Source organism: Cibotium barometz, chromosome 34 (assembly GCF_041138505.1).
Source record: "Cibotium barometz isolate CiBa-2024 chromosome 34, ASM4113850v1, whole genome shotgun sequence".
NCBI classification, from domain to species: domain Eukaryota; kingdom Viridiplantae; phylum Streptophyta; class Polypodiopsida; order Cyatheales; family Cibotiaceae; genus Cibotium; species Cibotium barometz.
The window spans coordinates 14,780,397-14,805,590 of record NC_141079.1 but is presented as its reverse complement, the minus strand read 5'-3'; the positions used below and the strand labels follow the sequence as shown (position 1 = coordinate 14,805,590).

The following is a 25,194-nucleotide window of genomic DNA, read 5'->3' as shown; positions in this document are numbered from 1 at the left end:
GGTCCACTATGCCAGTTGGATATAGAGACTTGAACAAGGACAATCACTATAGAGACACTATGTGTTTCGATTGGGATACTGGCTGTTGAGATGCTATGCCCTTTTTTTCTTTTTTTTTTCGTGAAAGGAGACTTCTATTAAGTAAGATTTTTTTTTTCAAAATGGAGATTTCACACCAAGCAAGGTGGAGATCTCAACCAATCAGGAACCCTGTGCTGCCAATAGGGTCCCGAATGAGAGGATGTGAAAAAGATACCAATGTCCCACTCTCTAATAAACTGGCCGCGCTTCCTCTCCGCAGCCCTCGAAGATCCCTGGATTCTGGCCCAGGTAGCCATAATGGTGTGAATAATATCACTCCAAATCCTGCAAAGACACTGAGAAACAAGAACGGGAGTACCCTTAATGGCCTCAGTGCATCTAGCCTCCCAGATATTCCAGGCTGAGATGCTAGCAATAATCTCCCAAGAATTGTCTAACATCTGTGCCGGAGTGACAAAGTGTGAAAGTGGCAAATCCTGAAGACAACACTGCTGAGCAACTCCTTGCCTAACCATAATGGCCAAGCTCCTGTCAGTCCCCTCGAATCTCAACTGAGGCCCAGACTGTGTCAACCAAATGATAGAACCAAAAGAAATGATAGCATCCCTCTTAATCCTACCAAAGAGGTGTGCAATCGTAGACCGAACCCTCTGTGCTTTCCTACATTCCCATAAACAATGGTAAACTGACTCCGAAACTCCTGCACATCTAGGGCATGTTGGGCAAGCACCAGTAACAGACCTCCACTGATTGGTGGCTAGACCACCATGAAGGGAAACCTAGATAAAGGAGGAAATCTGTGGCTTCCTATAAGGATGCCACAATCTCCGCCAAAATACCCTCTGAATGTCAATCGAAATGCCGTAAGACTCCCAATGGGGTCTAAGAGTAGGGACACTCTGAATGTGTCCCAAGATAAGATGTCTGGCATTCCACACCGTATAATTGAAAAAAGGCATGCTTTTCAAAGGGTTACAAGCATCCTTCCACTGCCACTCACCGGGGTCCCAATGCAAATGTCTGATAGGGCAGCCACCATACAACCAAAGGCTAACACTCTCTGGGATCATCCGGGGGGGGGTCAACAAAGACGTGCTTCCCTAACCTGCCAACAAGTCTGACTGGACAAATCTGGGGGCCCTCAATAAGGTCCTGCACATCACATCTCTCCAGCTGCCATCCATCCTGTATAGAAAAAAAAACTGGTACATCATCCTCCCTAGGCAAGGAGAGACCCATAACCTGAAGAGAAACACCTGTCCCAGAAAAAACCCCAAACCAAGAATGATGACGACCTTCCAAAAAAGATCCAGTAATCCAATGGTTGGGAATGGCTGCATCAATTTGTGCAATCCTCCGTCTAGAGCCTCTCAAATGCTGCGTGAAATCCAATCTCTGCACCTCGGTGACGCTCTGAAGCCTCTTCCCAGCCAGCACTGTGGGGCATAGGGTCTCCCAACCAGCCCAAAGAATATGCATAGCTGCCCCAAGAGGCCTACCATGCCCCAAGAGGCCTACCATGCACATCTAAGATCAAATCATTCCACAGAATGGGCTGTCGGTTAGCTTCCTCCGTTGAACGTGGGGGGATGTGTACCAAAAAACTCCTCAGGCAGTCCCAAGCCCGTAGGAGGGACCTAACCAAGGGGGACGAAGGGGAGCGGTGAACTGCATCCGAAAAAATAAAGCGTGAGCTGAGAGTCCAGTCACCTCCGCGAACACGGGGACACTTCGTGATCTGCTGCATGAGAAAGTCCTTCCACGGCTCAGTGCCTGGAAGAAAGTCCCTAACAACAAGCTTACAGAGCAAAGCCTTACATTGCACCTCAGGGTCAATGATATTCAATCCCCCTTCCTGCTTAGGCCTGATAATGGTTTCCCAAGCAACTCTGGCCCTGGTGTGTGCATTTCCATCAAGCCCCGACCAAAGAAAGTTCCGAATAAGGCGACGAATCTGGCCAATGCAGCCCTTATGAAAAATCCAGCACGAAGCTATAAACCAAGCCGTGGCTAGCAAAACTTGGTTAACCACCAAAGCTCTAGAGGCCAAGTCGAGCTTCCTCCTACTCCAGTGATGAAGTTTGCTTTTAATGCTTAAGAGCACTGGAGCAAACTGTTGTGTAGGGGAGATGTCAACACCCACCTGACAACCAAGGCATCTGGCAGAGCATCCTCTCTCAATCCAAGTAAAACCAACATCTGTACCCCAATCTACAAGAGGAGAATCACTGATCCAAAAACCAACTGATTTATGCCAATTGATAGTAGCTCCTGCTGCCAAACAAAAGGCCTCCAAGGCTGTCCGGAAAGCACATAAACAAGCATGTGAAGCCTCAAGGAACAACGCCGTATCATCTGCTAACTCAAAGTCCCAAAACTCTTCCTCCGTGCATAAAGGCCCACAACACCAGGGGCAGCCCGAAGAAAACTGCTCATAGCCTTAGCTACAATGAGGTACAGTAAAAGGGCGAGGGGACAGCCCCGCCTCACCGAACGGGAAATCTAAAAACGCTCGCCGCACCCCCCACAAGCTAAAACAGTGCTATGAGCCTCCCTGTATAGGCAAGACACCCCTCTGATCCAGTTTTAGGAAAACCCCATGTGTGCCATAGTGCCCTCCAAAAAATCCCAGTCCACTTTGTCATAAGCTCTTTCAAAATCAAGCAAAAGAATGACAAGAGGCTGCTGACTAGACTTTGCCCACTCGAAAGCTTCCCAGAAAGAAAAGATGTTATCAAATATACTCCTTCCTTGGAGGAACCCATTCTGTGTATCATGGGTCGTCCTTTGGAGAATCGGCTGCAACCTTATACTCAAGGCTTTAGCTGAGATCTTATATGCAGATCCAAGGAGAGTGATGGGCCTCCATTGCTTGATGTCAGTCTTGTCCCCACTCTTGGGGATAAGGTGAATCAGCCCCTCCGTGAGGTATGGCGGCATCATACCCGACAGCCACATTTCCTGAAGGGCAACAATGATAGCCTCTCCAATATGATCCCAAAAAAGAATAAAAAGGCGGGAGAAAGACCATCATCCCCTGGGCATGAACCACTCGAAAGAGCATGCAGTGCGTGAAGGAATTTATCCTTTGAGAAAGGGGCATCCAGGGAAGAACAAACAGCATCTGTAATGAGCCTGGGCATGCAGTCCCAAACTTTCTGCCGTGCCACATCTCTCGGAGGAGAGGGCACCTCTGCAGCCAACAAAGACCGATAAAAATTTGAAGCAATACCCCTTACCTTATCAGGCTCAATCTGAACCTCACCCTCTGAATCTTGCAAGTACCTCAGAGAATCCTTGCTACGGGAAGGCCTGTCTGCTGAAAAAAACTCTTTGTTGCATCTGCCACCCATCTGAGTCCAAAAAGCCTTGTTCGCATGAAACGCGAACTCAGCCCTCCTGTCCATGGCCAACTGCAGCTCTGCCCTAACTGTGGTCAAGAGGTCTGTAGTCCAAGACGCATGTGGATGCTTTTCATGTTCCGTCTAAAGAGCAACAATCCTATGCCTAATAGCTCTCTCCTTGTCCAGAGCCTCCTTCTTGGACAAGGCAGCGCTATGATAATGATGGCTGGTCCTCTCAAGAGCCAGCGCAATATTATGATGAGGATCAGGACCGTCACAAGATCTCCATATCTCTCTGATCTCAAGAGAGATGTCAGCATCTAGATAAAGAGAGTCAGGGATACGGACATGGGGAGAGGCCGAGCGAGCCCTAGGCTCGCTGAGACACAAAACGACGGGGCAATGATCGGATTTGGTGGTGCCAAGCATAATAGCAATGGTGCCTCCTCTGTCCAGGGACCAATCATCCACATAAAATCTGTCCAGACGTGCAAAGATGCTCTTATCCCTGCTCCTGCGGTTATGCCAAGAGAAAGAAAAGGAGTTTGGCCTTCTTTGGAAGTCATCCTCAGTCCAGCAATCCCTGCCAAAAAAAGAAACCATGAACCTCTCCCATGAGGTTCGCTCCAAAGGGTGTAAACCCCCTTCGTGTCCACCCTTCTTGTCCGAAGGTACCCTTTCACCTCTCACGTTAGGTGCATAGATATTCATGATTCCCAATTTCTGACCCTCATGCATGATCAAGATCCACTGCACTCTAGTAGGGATGATAGCAGCGTGCCCAATAACATGAGGCATAACAGATGCTGCCCCCACTGAAATGCAAACACCCCCTCTAGTCCCAACAGCCGAGGACCAGAAGGTGTGGCCAGAAAGCATCTTACCGGTTTTGCCACACTGAGATCTATCCAATTTTTGTTCCTGCAACAAAAGTATATCTATCGATCCTCCTGTAACAGCAAGGTGAAGTTGGTCCTTCAGAAGGCGCTTCCTACCACGGGTGGGAAGCCCTCCAAGGCCCTGAACATTCCATGAGACGATTCTCATGGAAGAGAAGAGGGTTTGACCCCGATCTAAGAAGACGATGGGCAGCCTGAGGACGCCTCTCATAATGTTGGAGGAGGGGATAATCCACGGGGCAAAGTTCACTGACATGCCCTTGTCCGAGGCCCCGCACAGTACCTGCATATGTACGAGAAACCTGTGCGCCATCATGCGGGGCATCAAGGGCAATGGCATCATGGTGAAAATCCTGCAATACATGATCCCCACTGCGCTGAACATCCTGCATATCGCCCCCTCCAAGTAGAGAGGACTCAACAAAATCATCTTGATCTGATATATCATCTCCCTGCAAAGACGCATGAGCTGATACATCCCTCTGCCTAGAAACATCATCTATTTGAGGTACAAGATCCGAGGAGGTCTTCCCATCAATCGCACCAAGGGGGCGGGCGTGAGAGACACTTGCCACACCTGGCGTACTGGAGGACGGGAAGGTGGCGCCTGAGAAGCACGCTTGCGAGGCCTCTTGCGACCCCAAGCCCGAGGGCAATGTTGAGGAAAGTGACCCTATTGGTGACAGACCCGGCACTGATCGGTTTACCTGCAATCTCCATACGTTGCTTCAAAGGACCACTAGGGCCTAGAAGCAAAACATAGTCCTCAAAGAGCTCACTGTCACGGGCAAGAACCATGACCCTAGGGAGAGCATCCGCTGAGGCAGTGACCACTTGGGCAGAAGATGTTGGCAAGGTGTGGAGGGGGGGCACTTGAAGAACCAACCCAAAGGCGGACCCGATGACCTATAGCATAGGCCAATATGTGCGAGGAAGACCTGGGAATCTGAGAGTAATCGGGAAACGGTTTCGGTCTTCCTCAACAGGGTCAAGATAGCTGGAGTAGGGAAGAAAAAAAACCTTCCTCGGGCCCAATGGCAAAGGGCTGCCCTTCAAAACCTTTGAGGCTGCGTCCTCAGAATCAAAATCCACTTGGAAGAAACCTCTTCCAAGCAACCTGACATCTCGAAAGTGTGGAGCGAGGTCGGAAGGAAGAGCTACCAGGACCCAATCCCGAGCCTGGAGACGGGAAGGGTGAGATCCAAAGATTTTGGCAATGAGGGTCGTTTGGAGTCTTTCTTGATTTCGGAGAAGAGGACCGTGAGCTCGGCTTCGGAAAAAACAATGGTTCGCCCGACCGAGGGAGAATGATTAGCCATGATGCTAATCGAAGAAAAAGGGCGACTTGAACCCGGATGAGGAGCAATCCGAACCAAGGGGAAGAGGCCGGTAAGGAGGCGGAGGAAAGGAAGGGAGGGTGGAAAAGGGAAAAGAAAAAAGGAAAGGGAAGCAAGGGGGAGGGGAAGATGGCTGGACACACAGGCGAAATTGGGCGGGGGAAGGGCAGCACAACAAGGGCTGCGCAGAGGGATGAGGCGGAGGAAGGAGGGGAGGTGAATCAGCGCAAACAAGAGACAACAGCGGGAGGAAGAAGGGCGGGCAGAGGCGGGGGCGAACAGTGGTGGAGGAAGGATGGGAGGCGGAGGAAGGATGGGGGCGAAACAGGCACAGAGGCGGAGGGGCACAGGCCAAGGTTCGGGGAGCTAAGCGGTCCGTCTCGGTTTCAATGGAAAAACTTGATGCTATGCCCTTTTGGATCCCTTAGTTACTTTGCTAATCGGTTGTGGAGTTTATATTCTCTTCATAACTCGTCCTTACGTGGTGCATGTTGTAAGTGCCTATTGCATGGGAAATAAACTTGTGCGTGCGAACTGTTTTTGGACTTAAGACATTTCTTGGAATTAATGCATGCGAAGTGTCCATGCCCTTTGGGGATGCCCGAAAAAAGAACAGGCGTGATCTAACATTTATGGTTCAATCTATGCACTCATAAGTGTCTTGTGGGTTTTACAAGGGGTGAGCATTTCTTCAGTTGTTACGTGTGCTAACCTTGTATTGTGAGGTACCAAGGTTGTTGCAGCCACACATGGCTTTCTTGATAGAGCATCTGCAACTACATTCTTCTTGCTAGGGGTGTGCAAACTCTGAAAATGAAACATGGAGAGGAAATGGGCCATCCTCATATGCTTCTCTGAAAGCTTGGTTTGTGCAGAAAATACCACAAACTTTGGTGATCGGTCTTGACTATACATTCAGCTCTGAATAAGTAGTGTTTCCATACTATAAGAGCAGGAATTACAACCAACAACTCTTCTCATAGGTACCAAGTGACAGCTCGGCATCATGCAACTTTCTGCACTCATATGCAACGGCATGTCCTTGATTTAGGACAGCTCCTATGCAACTGCCACATGCATCACATTCAACATCGAATGGCTCCTATTCAACTGCCACATGCACCACATTCTTATGTAGACCAACACATGAAGCAGTTGATGTCACCATTCTGGCCTTTTACTAGCTTTGATCAGTGTTTTGGGGGAGAGCCCACACACACAACGGAACGAAGGTGAGAACGGGGACTCTCCACAGAGGAAGGGTTAAGCTCAAGAATAAAAGCATTGAAGCATGGGCATTTGACAAGAGCTTTTATGGGCTTCGGATATCATAAAAAGCTTTATGGGCACCCTGCATGGACATGTGGGCCAGTTTGTGGGCCTACAAGGTCAGTAAAAGTTAGGTGCCCACCTTTGAGGGATATTTTTAATAGCAGGGACACTAAAGATGGCCAAGTTTTGTCATTTATAGAGAGGTTGGCTAAACAAAGATAAAAAGGGGATATTTTAAGCAGCCAAGGCCACTTTTGGAGAAAAGGGAAAAGCATAGACTATATAAAGCTGGCCAATTGCATCTAAAAAGGGCATGGGCTGAATCATTAAAAGCATGAAGGGGGCTGTTATTTTTTGGGATATGCGCACAAGTGCATAGACCTTACAGTAGCTAGTACTGACTTCTCCTGCTTTCGAGCAACGCGCTGGCCGTACAGAGACAGTGTGCTTTTCTCTCTCTCCCTTTCTCGACTGGTTGCTGCAAAAAGACAGGCCGTACAGCAGCAGCGCTACTTTCTTTTCTGCTGGATGTCCTCGAGCTGTTGACTGTAGAGCTAGCCGTACAGCTGTGAGTCTTCTCTCTGCAGAGTGCTCTCCCAGCTGGTCGTACAACATTGGCCGTATAGTAGTGAGTTGTTCCTGGGACTCCCTCGCACGGAACAGGCTGTAAACACAGGACTGCCTTGGGTCAGATTCAGGGATTGTTTGAACGGTTTTTGCAGGACTGAGTTGGCTTGGTTTTAAAGAGAGCTTGGTTAGAGGTTCATATGAGCTTTTTGGAGAAAGCTTCTGAGGACAAGCGTGGAAAATCCGGTGCAGATTGCACCCTCACCTTGGATCTTTGTAAAAAGCTTCTATGTAATAAAGTAGTACCTACAGGGGCTTGCCATTCCAGTTTAGTGTGCTGTCTATATAAATATTCTGTGGTGCTCTGCTGTTACACTGTTTGTATTTGAAGTGTTTCTCTTCTAGTCTGGTTGTTTGTTTGTGCCAGACGGTTACAATCGGTTCATGAAAGCTGTAATCAAAATATGATATCGTATAGGAATTCACTGTACCGTATGAAATTTTGGAATACGATACGGTGAAGTATGGTTAAAAAAAAACACTTATAAATTTATAGATTATCAATTTGAAAGGATAGAGAGCTTAGAGGTTGTTACAAGCTAAAAACAAGTTACAAACAAAAGTAATAGACCGTAAGATCGGTGCAATGCGTGGTAGGTGCAAGTACAAAAAAGTGAGTACAAAAAAATGGATAAGAGGGTGTAGGCTAGAATCTAAATCCTAAGACCTAGATGGAGAAGGCATCATTATCGGAGCTCTTGCTAAGATCATCTGTAGGAGAAGAGGGAACCTCCGAGTCCTGGCCAAAGTCGCCATCGCTAAGGAGGTTGCCTTGCAAGTGCCAGGGCCCAAGAGAGGAGAGCTTGAGAGCAATGAGAGCTTGATCTTGAGAGGCTAGAGCTATGACAACTTGAGCTTGAGAGCTTGAAACTTGTGATGGAGAGAAGGTTGGAGGAAAGCTTTTTAAAGGGAGGCCAAAGAGTCTACGGCACCCACCCAAGGCCAAGGGCCAAGGCCCAACTGTTGGAATAGGGTAGTCGAAGAGAGAGAGAGAGAGGGAGGTAGTTGAGCAAGAACCTTTGCTTCTTGTTGCCCTAACTAAGGAAGGTGCCTCACCTCAACCCTCCGAATACGGAGTAGTGATCACAAGGATAGAGAGAACAGATCCTTTGCATCCACACCAAAATTCAAAACATCCATAGATCCTTGGCTGTTGAGCCTAAAACGACACCAAAAGCAAGCAAGCCCCATAACAGTCGAAAACAACCAAAAACGACCATAAATGGCCAATTTTTTTTAAAAAAATAAAAAAAAGGGTCAAAACAGCAACGATAAAAAACAAAAGGGGGGGGGGAATAAAAAAGCGGTCCGTACGGTACTGCACGATATCGTACTGTACCGTATGAGTGTTGTACGAGAGCAACTATGAGGGGGACAATGCATACTTGCCCTCCAACCTAATGTGCATATATCTTGATGTTTGGATCTCATCAAGTACTTCAAGAGGAACCATGTGGCTCTTTGTAAAACCATGTCAAATACTTACATTGCAGATCTCAATGAACATTTGTACTCTGGATATTTAACCCCGTTTACATAGGTTTGTGGACAGATTTACGTGCAATAATCCGAGAGTCCTTGACTTCTACACATCTTCATTCTACCGTGCTCAAAGATATAGTCAAGCTTCTGCCGAGGAGGAGTGATCCTAATTGTGCTGTCCAAACCGTTTGGCCAACGATTCTTTTTGGAGGGAAGAGCAACCTAGAGGCTAGCACATATACTAACCATCTTCTGTAAACGTTAAGCCCTTTGGAAGAGATGTTTGATTGGAAGGGTTTCCCGTAGAATTTGAAAAAGTTTGAATACTGAAGGGATTCTCTTAGAGTTCCATTAAAATCATGAACACGGTTTACTTGAGGGAGTCTTGTAGAATTAGCTAATGTGTAACTGGTTTGGAATATTTTAAAGTAGAGGGTTTAGTCCAAATGGAGCTAATAGTTGCATTGTGCTACCAGGGTTTACGCTTGCAATGACTCTCTTACTTCTTACACTCTGGTGATATAGCCCCTCCCACTCCCACTCCCCCCCCCCTCTCTCTCCCTCTCTTCTTTCTCTCTCTATGTGCGTGTGTGTGTGTCTGTCCTTTCTCTCCAATTGTTCTTTGGTTATTTACTCCTCCTTTCCTTCCAGTGTTCTCTTCTATTTCCTTTTGCCTCCTCTCCTTCTTCCTTTCTTCTCTCCTCTCCTCTGTGTCTTTTCTTCTCTTCCTGTAATATATTACATGAAGAAATACCTGTTTAAGAAAAGGGGTCGTCAAGTCTGTTACTTTGAAGATCGCTTTGCATATGTTCTGCTTTACTTCATTTTGGTGGGTATTGCTATGCTGTTCATGCAGGTTCTTGATAACAATCTTGCAGTTTTTGGATTTTTTTCTGCTCTCGGAAGGAAGGCTCGTTCTTTATTGGCTTCAAAAAGAATAGTTTTGGATGACTCTATTTTGAGCTTGTTCAGGTTTATTTATATGCCTTTTTCATGCTCATGTAATCCTTGTGCTATTTTCAAAAAAATTAAGGACAGTTTATTGACCAGTTTATCTAAATGCAGGTATTTAGAGGGTGGGTGTGTAATTTTTTACCCACAGCTAGCGACTTTGACCACCTACCAGCTCTTTGTGGAGGTGAACTGTCATGTTCTTTGAAATAAGCATTTTTATGTGGTGGGATTTTCTACACACTAGCTAATTTGTCGTAAGGTGCACATGCAACATTAGGCATTGACTGGTCAAGTAAGTTGTGTATAATGCCATTGTTTTTCGGTTTTCTTCAGGTGGCTAGTGAGGAGTTAGTCTGGATACCCTTCTTTGAAGAAGATTCTAGGTGTTTTGTAACAATTGAGAAGTTGAGGAGTGAGAAGGGTGATGTGGAGCAACTGCTTCGTAATGAAGAAGAAGGAGAGGCTGTAGCTGCTGTTTTAAATGTTTGTTCATGCTGGGTTGATGATTTCATGCAGTACAGCTTTTGGGTTCAACAGGCTCAAAGTGCTGCGGCGACCAAATTCTTATCAAACATGTGAGCATTGGATATTTTCTGGTTAAGTTCTTTTTCTGTGAGAAGTAAACATTTGACAGCCATATTTGCTCCATGTGCTTTTTTTTTTTGCGGCTGGTGGTATGGGAATGCGTGGTATGTATGAGGCAGCCAGTCTCGTCTTTGTGATTGTATTGTGGCGACCTGCTGTAGATACCAACAAAGTGGCTCCAATAAGTAAGACATCTATGATGACATAATTTTGTTTTCTGATTTTGATCTTTGTTTGTGTGACCATATGCTTAGCTTTCTGGCATTTGTTTTGTCTGGCTCATCATGTTCAGATTGATCCACTGTCCCTTATCATATCACATGCTATTTTTAACTCACTACAGGATTTTGGTGACGAGAGCTGCAATGGAAGTGGAACAGACTCTGAAACGCTTGGTGTATGAGGACCTGACATACAAAGACATCGGGGAGAAAGGCAAGAAATTCTACCAAACCTGGAAGTGGAGAGGGATTCGAGAGGAGCCACGAAATGTAGGGGACATTGTAGAGGACATTGATCCAGTGCCATTAGAAGAACAATTGAAGGCCTTTGATAAGGTAAAGATTTGTGAAAGATTTTCTTCTTCCTAAAGGCCAGATGTTAGTGTAGCCAGTAGCTGCTTTGGCTTCTCTGGTTTCTTGATCAAAACAACCTGGTGTGTTTTCCTCTCTGGGACTGCGTTATGTGCTCGTCGACATCTCAAAAAGTTTGGAATTTTCTCATGAAGAACTTTCTTGGCATCTTCTTGTGCAATTCACCTAAGATTAGGCTAAATGAAATGTTTTGTTGGTTGTAGCACTGCCGAGCCATGAGGCTAGGCCAACACTGCAACCATGCTCTCTATACCAAGAGTATGGCATTCCATACCATCGCAGCCCACCCCTCCGAGGTGTCTGGCTAGATTCAAGGTCTAGGCCTCACTTGGGTCTTGATCCCCCTCTGAGGGATAATCACTTATGAGCTGTCAAGTCACTTATGAAAGGGGATCATGATAGAGTAAAAGCTCACTTATTAATAACTATTGGCTTTCACAGTATCCCACCCCCACAAGTGCGTATAGGTCACTTATTGTAGAGGGGTGTCTTGTCCGTGTATCCACATGTGAAAGGAGGTGGCGTGTGTGAGTTATCCCATAAAACAAAGGGATTGTAAGGCCTTGGTGCTTTTGTATAAAAAGGGATATTTTCCCAACATTGAAGGAGGAATACAATCCATCATTTATCCTCGTTTTGTAGTTAGGCTTTGAGTTCATCTACAGATAGAGTAGATTTTTGGCAATCCTGCTGGGGAAGGGGGGATTCCATCTCCCCCCTTCCCCTTCCCCATCTCCATTTTGTGTCTTCCCTTTAGGGTCTTGCCTAGGGCTCTTTAGTTTCTAGGGTTTCATCATTAGTGTTGTGTTACTGGGGTGCTTTCAGGGTTGGGTTGGGCTGCAGCAAGTGCTTTCACTGGTGGGTTACCATCGACTTGGGGCTTGTAAGATTCCTCCCCCAACCCCTTTTTGATGTCTAGTATATTCCCCTGTAATCAATTCCTTTTCTAAAATATAAGAGATCTTGTTTGTGGCTGTTTTAACCTAGAGAGAGAAAATATTCTAGAGAGAGAATATTCAGATTTTGAATATTTTTGGATAGAAAAATATCTCTTATAATTCAGATGAGTTCCCCTGAAACAGAAATTTAAAAAGAATTTTCCAATGTGCAATTGGAATTAATTGGAAATTGGTATAAAGAACCTTAGCCTAAGGGTCTAGATTTTCATAAATCTTTAGACTATGGTCCAATTAAGGTTCCTATGGGCCAATAGCATCAATCCATGTGTAGGGAGGAGATAAATCCAATTTGTAAAAGAAGATACCCAAAAATGAGTAAATGCTCACATAAGATGAAGAGTTGAAAATGTACAAGGTTTATTAGTAAATAAACACATATGTAAGGAAGGGGAGTTCTTTAAAGGAGGTGCATATTTCACATAAGATGAAGAGTTGAAAATGTACAAGGTTTATTAGTAAATAAACACATATGTAAGGAAGGGGAGTTCTTTAAAGGAGGTGCATATTTCACATAAGATGAAGAGTTGAAAATGTACAAGGTTTATTAGTAAAAAAAACTATGACACATATGTAAGGAAGAGGAGTTCTTTAAAGGAGGTGCATATTTCACATAAGATGAAGAGTTGAAAATGTACAAGGTTTATTAGTAAAAAACTATGAGCAATAAAATTTTGACACATATGTAAGGAAGGGGAATTCTTTAAAGGAGGTGCATATTTCACATGCTTGAATGAGTTTTAAACTCAAAAATAATGTGATATTTTTGTCTCTCATCTCTCTTGAACCAAACCAAATCAAAATGGAACCAAACCGAATCAAAAAGTAACCAAACTAGGTCCAAATCTAGTCCAAATTCAACCAAACTGACTTGGAAAATTCTAGAATCAGTTTGTTTGGTTAGGAGCTCAAATTTTCCTATAAATAGAAGCCTCCCCTTGTTGAAAAAAATATAATGTCTTATGCATTGTTACTCTACTCCACCTAAGCCAAAATATAGTCTCTTATGCTTTGTTACTCTACTCCACCTAAGCCAAAATATATAGTCTCTTATGCTTGTTACTCTACTCCACCTAAGCCAAATTAGATAGAGTCTTATGCTTTGTTACTCTACTCCACCTAAGCTAAAATATATAGTGTCTTATGCCTTGTTACTCTACTCTACCTAAGCCAAGAACTGTGAATTCTTTAATATTTCACTAGTTTTTGATACTTCCCTCTTTCTTCAATCCCCATTGGTGGCTCCATCAACATACTAAACCAATTGATTGGTTGGGGGCCTCTACCGTGAATAAAGAATCAAGCAAATCATAAGGTAAGTATATTGAATTTTGATCTTTTCTATGATTTCTCAATGATTCTCTCTTCTCAACCCCTCTCAAGCTTGAGAAGTTTAATTGGTATGGTTTTTTTTAAATGCTATTGAAGTTAATTGGTGAATAGTAGTGAAGAGTTACATAATTTAATAAATGCTATAGAAGTTAATTTCCACCTATATTTAAATTCTAATGGTTTTTATAATTTCTCTCTCTCACTCAAGAAATGGTCATACTCATGACCCATTCTCAATCCAAATGAAGCTTTTCATAAAGCTTTTCCTTAATCCAAGATTAAGCTATGCTTGAGGCCAAATTAATGGCTTTTGCTATGCTTTTAGTTTATGCACATTGATGATTCAATTCATTATGGATTGATGACCCAATTAGAGACCATTCTAATTGTTTTCTTAATGATCCAATTAGAGACCATTATGGATTGATGATCCAATTAGAGACCATTCTAATTGTTTTCTTAATGATCCAATTAGAGACCATTATGGATTGATGATCCAATTAGAGAACATTCTAATTATTTCTTTAATAATGAGCTTTATCCCTTAGAAAAAAATTGAGATTTATCAGTCATAGTAGCGGAGCTATGGCAAAATTTTTATAGAAATTACGCATAAAATAAATTCATTCAAAGCATAAAAAGAGGACTCCCTACCATATTCTAGGAACTATCATCCTAGATTAATTAAAAGAATTTTATTATGCATGGAGATGTGGATGTTTGCATGTAGATGTAGATGTATAGATATAGATGTGGATATGGAGGTGGATGGATGCATGTAGATGTAGATGTATAGATGTAGATGTGGATGTGGAGGTAGATGGATGCATGTAGATGTAGATGTATAGATGTAGATGGGAATGGAGATGTGGATGTATGCATGTAGATGTAGATGTATTGATGTAGATGTGGATGTGGAGGTGGATGTATGCATGTAGATGTAGATGTATAGATGTGGATGTGGATGTATACATGTAGATGTAGATGTATAGATGTAGATGTGAATGGAGATGAGGATGTATGCATGTAGATGTAGATGTATAGATGTGGATGTGGATGTATACATGTAGATGTAGATGTATAGATACGGATGTGGATGTGGAGGTGGATGTATACATGTAGATGTAGATGTATAGATGTAGATGTGGATGTGGAGGTAGATGGATGCATGTAGATGTAGATGTATAGATGTAGATGGGAATGGAGATGTGGATGTATGCATGTAGATGTAGATGTATTGATGTAGATGTGGATGTGGAGGTGGATGGATGCATGTAGATGTAGATGTATAGATGTAGATGTGAATGGAGATGTGGATGTATGCATGTAGATGTAGATGTATGGAGGTGAATGTGAATGTGGATGTGGATGTATGCATAGAGATGTAGATGTATGCATGTAGATGTGAATGTACACATATAGATGTGGATGTATGGATGTGAATATACGATATGCGATGTGAGGGAATCTGAAGTGATGAGATGGAAATGATGTGATGGGATGAGTATACATATAAATGGAATATGGAATAAGTAATGTAGATTGAGGAGGGATAATGTGGCAAAATGAAAGTTAAAATAGAAATTGTATTGTAAACTGTTTGTAAATGCTGTTTGTAAATGCTGTCTGTAAATGATTGTTTTATGTCAAGAATGCTGGGGGGAGCATTTTGACCGTCTTGTGATTAAGGTCGTGATGAGAAAGTTGCAACTGCTGACGGGGAGTCAATGAAGGACGTCTCGCGTAGCAAGGTCGGCCGAGGTCTTGACCAGCCTCGGTGCGATTAAAATGGTGAGCTTCCGGTACGGTGGATGAGGGGCCAAGGAAGCGGCCTATGCGTGAAGCGCTAGGTTACCTGCGAAGGATCCTAGAGGGTGCTGACCATACGGTGCTCGGGCTCTGGGTTGCCTAGGATACCCACGCGTGCGTCGAGGAAGATATTGGAACAGAGTTGGAGTTGTTTTCTGAAATCGAGCATGGATCTGGTTGATTGACCTTGCTGGTCTTCAATGGATGAGTCCATGGCTCCTTATATGGATCTGTTGGTTGATCTTGCTGATCTTCAACGAGAGTCCATCTTGTTAAGTGATTATATTGCCAAGTATTATGGGCTAGGAACTATCGAAACGGCTCCTGAGCGTTCTAGTTGCCAATGATGCCATAGATACTCTGATGAAGGAATGATGGGAAATTAAGAATCAATTGGATAAATTGGAAGATGGTGATCAAGGATACTATGGTTTTATTAAAGGATTGTTTTAAACTGGTTGAATCTGGTTGGAAAAAGGCAATTTCATATTGGGTGTGTGAGTGGTGTGACTAGTTTTATTTTGCATGAACATCCGGCTAGGGGGCCTTGGAACTCTTTTCCTTGGTACCCGGGACAAAACCTAACCAAATTTTTAATTGGATCCCATCACTACAGTGATTGGGCGGTTGGCTAACCCATGGGATTGGATGGGGTTAGGCTGGACTGATGGATCCGTAAATCGAGACTCAAACTTTTGTTTTTACGATAGAAAAAAAATAAAAATAAATCCCGGACAGAAACTGTTCTATGGATAGGAATCAACGGCTGTGCCTCTTGAATGGGGAAAAAAGCGTTGATCCCAATGATCCAAGTGCAAGTTTCTTCCTTGAACTGACTAAGTATCTTATAGATGTAATCGGATCATCTCGATCAGAAATGATCTTGACTACGTTAGAGTAAAAAGTTATCCTGGTGGAATCGCCCGTGCTTTCCGGTAAAGGAAGTTTTTTCGGGTTCGGTTTTGGAACAACCGACGGATTAGTCTCTTATCCGGATATCCGTGGGCGAGGCCCCGAGTGTGGGACCCCTGTCCCGCGCGAGAAGTGCTACTTCCGCTGCCAGTACCCGAATCCATTGCTCGGTGGGAACAGGGATCTTACAGGGCTATTCGCGCCTTGGTCTGCTTGTGATTTGTTATGGCCTCTGTGATTCGCATGGGTACCTGTATTAGTTTACCTCTTAACTTGCCTATCCTACCCTCTCCACCATCTTCGCGTCCTTACACCCCTCTACTCGACCCCCGCCCAGTACTGCCTCGACTCGACTCCTCTCACCTCAAGATCAAGTTACAGACAAGCAACAACAGGTTAAATGGGCATGCCCAGTGAACATGCAACAAAAGGTACTGAAGACTGCAGAGCATCGATGAGGTGGAGTTGGGGGCAGTAGGGTGATGGGGCCACAACTTTTTTCAGCATGCTAGCCATTTACTGTGGAACAGCTCATGGATATCCATTACTAGACAGAGAGGTAATAGACAAAGCTGATTGTCTGGCCACCTGCAAAACAGAGAAGTATTCGTTGTGTTCAAGCTTTTGCATTATTAACCTTTGTGTGGTGATCACTCTGCAACACAGCAGCAAGTCATTATTAACCTTTGTATGGTGATCACTATGCAACACAGAAGTATTTGTTGTGTTCAAGCTTTTGCATTATTAACCTTTGTGTGGTGATCACTCTGCAACACAGCAACAAGTCATTTGTTAATGTTAGAAGGAACTTTATTGTGTCATGTTGGGTTCAAGCTATATCTAAATTTCAGTGTGAGCAGATCATGGACAGTTTTTTGGGATGACCTGGGTGTGGTTTTCATCCTCATATTTGTAGCTTTTCATCATGTGTACATGGTTTGCTGCTTGCAAGGTTGGGTTCAATTCCAAAGTCAAATATGTTTGTATGAGAAGCTAGTAGGAGCCAGGAGGGCGGAGCTGGGCGACCCGTTCTTGGTGCCTTAGCTTAGGAGCCAAGGGGGCGGAGGGTTAGACCCGCCCTTGGGGCATTAGGGAGAAGATGGCTTGGTAACATGATTCTCAATCCTGATTCCACCTTCTCATGCTCATGTAATTGATGATGGCCATCTTTTGTACTTGGCTATGTGGTAGTTTGATGGGTGTGCACATGAATGGAAGCTATGTAGTTGTTTTTTATGCTTGTTCACCGGGACAGTGAAATCTTAACACCCGGGGCACCTGTGGAGGGGTATCTTGTCCGTGTATCCACATGTGAAAGGAGGTGGTGTGTGTGAGTTATCCCATAAAACAAAGGGATTGAAAAAGGGATATTTTCCCAACATTGAAGGAGGAATACAATCCATCATTTATCCTCGTTTTGTAGTTAGGCTTTGAGTTCATCTACACTTATAACCAATGCGTACCCACACTAAGGCTAGCCTAGGAATAAACCTGGTTGTTATGACCCAAAATATTTTTGAAAGCAAGATTGTTAGGGGCTACTGTAGCCTTTGTGGCTTGCACCTCAGGCTCTTTTAGCTGTTGGCTTCGAGGTTGAAGCTTGGGCTTTATGCTTCTTCGTAGCCTTGAATGTTTCCTTGGCTAGTGTCCTTGTCTTGGTTTGGAGCCAAGGGGGACTGTATGAAAAAATCCTCCTTGTATGCAAAAAACGGGACTGGAGCTCCCTTGCACACGCTGGTCCCCGCCCCCCCCCCCCTTCGCACATTTTTGTGTCAGCCCCCCATCTCTGCCCTACGCCCCTCTGCCCCCCACTGCACCCCCTGCCTCCGCCTCTGTCCAGCCTGATTGTGCGCTGCCACCCTATCTTCCGTCGCCCCCCCCCCCCCCCCCCCCCTCGCACGTTTTTGTGACAGCCCCCCATCTCTGCCCTACGCCCCTCTGCCACCCTATCTTCTGCCACCTGCTGTCCTCTGAGCCTGCCTCCCTCCTCTTTTCACCGTCCTCCTGCTCTCTGCCTGCTGCCTTGCCCATTCCCACCTGCTGCCCTTGGTCTTGTGCACCCCAGCCTCTTTTTGTGCCGCTGCCTCCTTCGCCACCCTTTGCTCCTTTTCTCCGCCTTCTCCTGTCTCATTGTGGCCTTTGTAGCTCCGAGTAGGCCGGCTGGGGTTTCTCAAAACACTTGACCATTAATGCAAATGAACACTTAAATTCGCCACAATCTTAAACATGCATATGCCACTTAATTCCACAAAACTGTAAAACAGAGATGTGCACTTGTGACACCACATAGAGGCTGGAATGAGCTGACCCCCTTGAAGTATTTTATTACCCAAGGAGAAAAATATCATGTACAAGCTTTGGGGGAGCACACGCTCTAGATTTATCCACATACAACCATGAATAATTCATACATACGGGCTGTCATCAAAAATCCCCATGAAAATGCCAAGAATAAGTATATTCCGTGTGGATACCAGCCAACATAACTTATCCAATAATCCACATAGCTGTGCAGAAACCCATATGGTTGAATCATAAGCTCATAAACCTCTCCATGAACCCATATGCCTGAATCATAGGCCCATAAAGCTGTCTATAAGGCAATATGGCTGAGATACAATACCCCATGGCAATAGCAAGTGCCCAATGGCTCAAATACATGCCTACTGTTGCAAGTGCCCAATGGCTGTAGAAGGTGCCGAATGGCTGTCCGTATATAACCGATTAAAAAGACAAATGCCCAATGGCTGAAAATCATAATATAATGATCAAATGCCGTTGCCTTCAAGATTTCTTCGCGAGACGGAAGCCTTCAAAATAGTCCCCAACAGCCGGTATACTTCATGGGCAGCCTTCAAGAGAGAGAAAGAGAGCAGCCAGCATTAGGGCACCTATAGATGTGGTAAAGATCCTTAACCATGGAGCACCCAACATAGTAGAGGCTAGTTTGCACCAATAGAGCCTGCTCAAATCAAGAGAGAGGGCTCCAATTTATAGATTTGGGGCTCTCATGAGCTAGAATGGCAAGTAAAAGCCAGAATGATAAGTGGAGAGGTGAGGTGACAAGTGTGAGCAATGAGGCCACTTGTCTCACTTGGATTCACTGTCATGCCACATGTTCCAATTTATGCGACGGTTCCTTCCATAAACTTCATCTCTAAAAATATCTCAACTCATAGACATTCTGTCCAAGGTGCTTTAGCAAGTCCCCCTATTTGCCTAGCTTACGGATGTAATGACACGAACTGAATTTGCATTGGGTTGTCCCAAAAAGTCCCTCCTAGATTTTAGGAGTGTGATCCTTTGTATTCCATCTTATTAGAAATGTATGTGAGCACCATGTTTCAATACCAGATCTCTCCTAAATCCTCAAGAGCTCACTATACATGCTTTCCACTGGTACTTGAGCTCGCATGCCCATTTCTGTGTCCAAGATACCATCTCGAGCGCCTAGACTAAGGCTTCAGGCGCTAGATCTTTTGTATTGGATAATCCACCATTCCAAAAGTCTCTACTTTCCAAAAGCTCACTATTCATGCTTTCCACTGTTACTTGAGCTCCAATGCCCATTTCTGTGTCCAGGATACCATCTCGAGCACCTAGACCAAGCTTCAGGTGCTAGATCTTTTGTATTGGATAATCCGCCATTCCAAAAGCTTGTACTTTCCAAATATTTAGACGTCTTGTGGTCCACCAAACCCCTTTCATACTGGGAAATGTCTAGGCTAGTGACAAACTCCCTCTCCCCCCTTGTGACCCCCTTTTTTTGGCTTGCCTCCTCTTCGAGCCTCCGCCCTGCTCCCTCCCTCGAGCCTTTTCCTAGCAAGTTTTTAGGGTTAGACTGTTGCATTTCGGCAAGTATCGGCTTCCTTTGATCTTCACTCCTCCAGTAGGATTCCACGGCAGCCTCTCCGTCATCCCTGACTGAGGCCGCCACCCTCTGTCATGTGCACAGTGTGTATCTACCGTGTGCTACACGCACACAAGACTAGCTTCGAGGTTTGGGGAAGCTTGGAGCTAGGCAGGCAGATTGGCGAGCTGAGTTAGGGCGGGCACCCAAGTATGGACGGGCGGGCGTCCAAGTGTGGACGCGCGATGACCGGCCAAGAGCCTATAAAAGGGTGGCCAAGGTTAGTTATTGAGATATAGAGAGTCTCGCGAGTTTGTGAGAGCTCTATGGTCTTGGAGCCTGGATCTAGTGCAGACGTGCACCTGCTTTACGCAGCCGAGGCCGGCAGCAATCTCGAGGCCCGCGAGGGCAGCTTCGTGGCGGTATGGGACGTTGCGAGGAGGAGATTGGTCGGTACGTCAACCTAGTTAGCTCAGCTCGTGGCTCGGTGGGGACAGCCAAGACTGTGGGCTTGCCCACGGCTGTCATGGTTGGGAGGTGAGTCAGGCTTGCACCCCCTTGTTGTTTGTTCGTTTGTTTGCAGGTTTAGAGTCTCGTACCAGGAACGATCACGAGTAGGTTCGGTGGGGATTTGACAGTGGTATCAGAGCATGCCTCGTGAACGAGCAAGTCGGTAGGTAGAGAAGATGAGGTTGAAGAAAGGTATGTGTTCAAAAAGCTTACTGTTTTTCTGTGCATACTGCTGTTTTCAGATTCAGTATGTGTTTTTTTCATTAAAGAAACCCATGATGATGGAGATGGTGGTCTAAGAAGGGTCGATTTGCTTTGCGAGAGGTAGGTGAAGATTCGTTTGTGCAGTTGCATGAACCGTTGAGGGAAAACGGGAAAAAAAAAGCATATTTGTTTTTTTGTTGAACACGAGAGAGACTGAGAGAAGAGAGATGCGATTGTTGTGTAGCTGCTGGTTGTGACGTGTTGCAGGTGGGCAGACAAGTGGGCAGCAGGCTGGTAGCCGGCCAGGTGTTCGAAGGTGGCCAGGCATTCGAAAGCGGGCGCCTAGGGCTGCGTAGCCAGGCGGCCAGGCCTGCGTAGCCAGGCGGCCAGGCCTGCGTAGCCAGGCGGCCAGGCCTGCGTAGCCAGGCGCCTTGGCCTACGAAGCCAGGCGGCCAGGCGCCTTGGCCTACGCAGCCAGGCTCCCAGGCCGGGCCAGGCAGGCGCCCAGGCCGGGCCAGGCAGGCGCCTAGGCCTACGCCGCCTTGTGGCCAAGCCTAGGCAGGGTTGGCGTAGGCTCCTGCGTACAGCTAGGTACACCTGCACACAACAAGGCTGGCGACACGCTCAGACGGCGGCGGCGCTATTTTCGAGGGGCCAAAAAAAACAAAAAACAAGCAGCGAAAGCATCCGTCGATTCGGCGCTTTTGTTTTTTTGGGTTTTATTAAAACTTAAAAAAAAAAAAGGAAAAAACAAAAAGTTTAAAGGTCCCCTCCAAGGTTTCAAGGTGTTTTTTTTAAAATAAAGAAAACAGCATATATATAATATATATATATATATATATATATATCTTTAAAAAAAAAACACAAAAGCAAAAGCTCAAGTAGCTTTTGGGGCTAGTTATATAAACCCCTTAAGTGGGCTTCTTGCCACACATCTCTCAAGTTTTCAAGCTCTCAAGCTCTCAAGTTCCCTTGCACTTTTCTTGTGCAAAGATCCAATTTTCTCCCCACTTGCTCTCTTCAAGATGTCAACCCAAGAATCGGAGTTGGAGCCCCTTGTCGAACGCGAAGGCTTGCCGGCTACGGAAGATACCGATGCCAGTCTTTTTGACGATTATGTGTCAAAATCAGATTTCCAAGAGTTCAAAGTAGCTCTCAAAGCTTCTTCGTCGGAACGTTAGGCACAAATCGCAGCCCAGATGCAAGCTTTGCAAAACTCCATCACTCTTTTGACCACTACCCTCTCTACTCTATCGGGTATGGATACCTTGGCCTCTGCTTTAGGCCCCAACATTACTCCGGAACCGTTCGGGGGCGAGCAAAAGCAGCGTACCAAGGAGATCGTGGACACTTGGCTACATAAGTGGCAAGTTCACTTTCAGTTTCATCCATATGATGATGGGAAAAAGATCCAGTTAGCAGCAGGTTTCCTCTCCGGCAAAGCTTTGCTTTGGTGGAAGGAACTCAACCCCAAGCCAACAACTTGGGCACAAATTCGAAGACGTCTTCAAGAAAGAATTCCTCAAGAAAGAGGATGATTATGATGTTGTTGCCCGGTTTTCAGCTTTGACCATGACCTCGCAGCATCTCACTTATGAGGTCTACCTCCAGAAGTTTAGGGACTTGCAGATGAAAGCTACAAAGATGGATCCCGCTACTCTTTTGGGGTTCTTCGTAGCTGGTTTACAAGACTCATACCGTTTAAAGGTTAAAAATAACAAATGCAAAACATTGGACGAAGCAATTCATTCAGCTCGTATCTATGATGATACAATGGTCTCTTCCAAGTCGAAACCCGTTACCGAGCAGGGGAACAAGCATAAACGAAAGTTCTCTGCACCTATGGCTAACACGACTGAAGGAAAGTCTTCGGACCAACCTTCGAAGAATTCAAGTTCGACACTAGCGAAGAAGAAACGACTCCTTGGGGCTTTAAAGCTCAAGAAGGAAGGCCGTTGTTTTATCTGCGAAGAAAAAGGACACATGCGTAACGAGTGCCCAAAGCAAAAGTGGAACCGGCCTCTGGTAGAAACCAAAGTGCGGTAGACTAGCAGTCACCCTTCCACTTGTAGTCCAAATAAATAACGAAATTAACTGGAGCTAGAATGCCCCAAAACTGAAATGAAATCGACACATGTTGGCCCCAAAGCTTGGCGCCCCTTTCGGTATTTCTTTATTCAAATTCAATGAGATGTAAAACTGAGCACAACAAAGCCAGCTAGGAGAATAAACCTGTATGTCCAATCTGGCAGCCCTCAAGACCTCTTAGCATAGAGGATTCCTGTACCTGCCTGTACCTGTCCGTACAGGTCAGCAGTACCAGACTGTACCTATCCGTACAGGACTGTACGGACTGTACCTGCAGTCGCCTGAACCTGCCCGCCTGCTGTCTGTACCCTGGTCGCCTACGCCGCCTGAACCAGATGATGCCCAGTAGTCTGTACATGCTGTCGTACAGCAGCGCCTGCAACCAATTACGTACAGCCGCCAACAGTACGGACTGTACTTGCTGTCCGTACCTGCCTGCGCCGCCTGAACCTGCAACATCTGACTGTACCTGCAGCAGCGGACTGTACGGGCAGCCTCCACCAGTGCTATACGGCCTGCCACAGCAAAATATCCAAAGGAAAATGTACAATATGGCAAGATCAACGTCCCAATCTCTCTAAGCCATGCATATGTAACAACATTCACTGCAAACCAATTGTGTAGTAGTAGTCCAAGTTGTATACCACTGTGAACCATACATAACCACAACATCTAATGTGACTAGTACACATATATCATAGAAGTCCCATAAACAGATGTACTGTCACTGGTCAGCCATCAGTACCTTCGGGTGAGACAAAAACTGCACCAAGCGACCTCTAGATGTCATCTGAGCCTGTCTGTATCAAGGGAGTGGAGGTGCTACCCCCCTCTTGAGCATCAGGCAATGCTCCAGACCCATGCTCTGCTGAACCTGAATGAGCCGTAACAAGAGTCGGCTCCAACTCATTTGCATCGAGATAAAGCTGCAAAACCTGAGGTGAATTTGTTAAGTCACCTTCCTCCATCCACTTCGCATCCATCGGTGAATAGTTCTTGAACTTCACAAGATAGCGACGGGAAACTTTACCTCGTACCTTTCTTTCCTTATGTGCCAGTATCTGCTCTGGAATAAGAACCTCATCAAGTTCCTCAACTTCCGGCTGAGCCTCATCTGATACATCCTCAGGCACATCCCCACGGAAAGGTCTAAGGAGACTCACATGAAATGCATTGTGAATCCTCCAGTGATCTGGTAGCTTCAAGCAATAGGCCACCTCACCAATCTTTTCCAATACCTGAAAAGGTCCAACTTAGGGAATAAGCGCTCTTTACCCTTCATCTTCTTGAGCCTAGCCTTTTCAAATTGCAAAAGAACCCAATCACCCAATGCAAACTCTAATGCACGTCTGTGACGGTCTGCTGCTTTCTTTTGCTTTTGCTGAGTTTTCTGGAGTGCCAACTTAACTCTCCGATAAGCTTCATCCATATTCTCCACATACTGATCAGCCTCAAAGATCTTATCCTTTGTGTGCAAAATGGGTGGTACCTTCTTCCCTCCCACAATCTCAAAAGGCGCCTTGCCCGTCGAGGTATGGACAGTGTTGTTATATGCAAACTCCACCAAAGGAAGATACTTTTCCCATTGTTGCTTGTGCTCTGACACATAACACTTAAGAAGATCTAACACTGTAGAATTAGCCTCTTCTGATTGACCATCTGTTTGTGGATGAAATGAAGATGAAAACTTGAGAGTTGTACCCATGTTGTCAAACAACCCTCTCCAGAATAAACTTGTCATCCGTGGATCACGGTCACTAATGATAGACGTAGGCAAGCCATGATACTTGAAGATGTTCGCCATGAACAATTTCACCATATGATCAACTTTGATCGTCTTACGCATGGGAATGAAATGAGCCTGCTTACTGAACCTGCATATGATAGTCCAAATGCCATCATTCCCCGTTTGTGTACGTGGAAGATCAAATATAAAATCCATAGCAATGCTCTCCCATGGTCTATCTGGAATAGGTAAAGGCTGTAGTAACCCTGGTGTCTTTTGATGGTCAAACTTTACCTTCTGACATACGATGCATTGCCTAACAAAAGCATCAACATCTCTTCTCAAGGTTGGCCAATAAAAGAAAGTCTCCACTGCTTTTACTGTGGCGTCAATACCTCTATGACCTGCATACGGTGGGGCATGACTTTCAATCATAACCTTGAGTCGCAATTGCCTGGTAACACACAATTTACCATGCATCAACAAAAACCCATCTCTGAGAGTATAATGATCATGCTGCTGACCCTCAGACATCTGATCATACAACCTTTCAAAGTCCTCATCATGGGCATACTGCTCTTTCATTTCATCAAGCTCATGATGATAAGCAAGTGAAACTGCTGAGACCTGTGGCTTGCGTGACAAAGCATCTGCCACAACATTCTTTTTGCC

At 45.3% G+C, this 25,194-nt stretch overlaps 1 protein-coding gene across 8 annotated transcripts in view; it reads left to right on the top strand.

The window, feature by feature from the left end:
- LOC147618736 (uncharacterized) overlaps positions 1 to 25,194 on the top strand; it is a 110,535-nt gene that overhangs the window by 22,241 nt on the left and 63,100 nt on the right. For all 8 annotated transcript variants that reach the window (XR_015261951.1, XR_015261952.1, XM_086773777.1 and 5 more), the window contains 5 exons: positions 9,860 to 9,975; positions 10,069 to 10,141; positions 10,291 to 10,532; positions 10,662 to 10,727; positions 10,886 to 11,099. Coding sequence is in view for 6 of the 8 variants with exons in the window: in XM_086773777.1 (XP_086629903.1) it covers positions 9,860 to 9,975; positions 10,069 to 10,141; positions 10,291 to 10,532; positions 10,662 to 10,727; positions 10,886 to 11,099 (711 nt within the window). In the remaining 2 variants the exon portion in view is untranslated. The remainder of the gene's footprint in view (positions 1 to 9,859; positions 9,976 to 10,068; positions 10,142 to 10,290; positions 10,533 to 10,661; positions 10,728 to 10,885; positions 11,100 to 25,194) is intronic.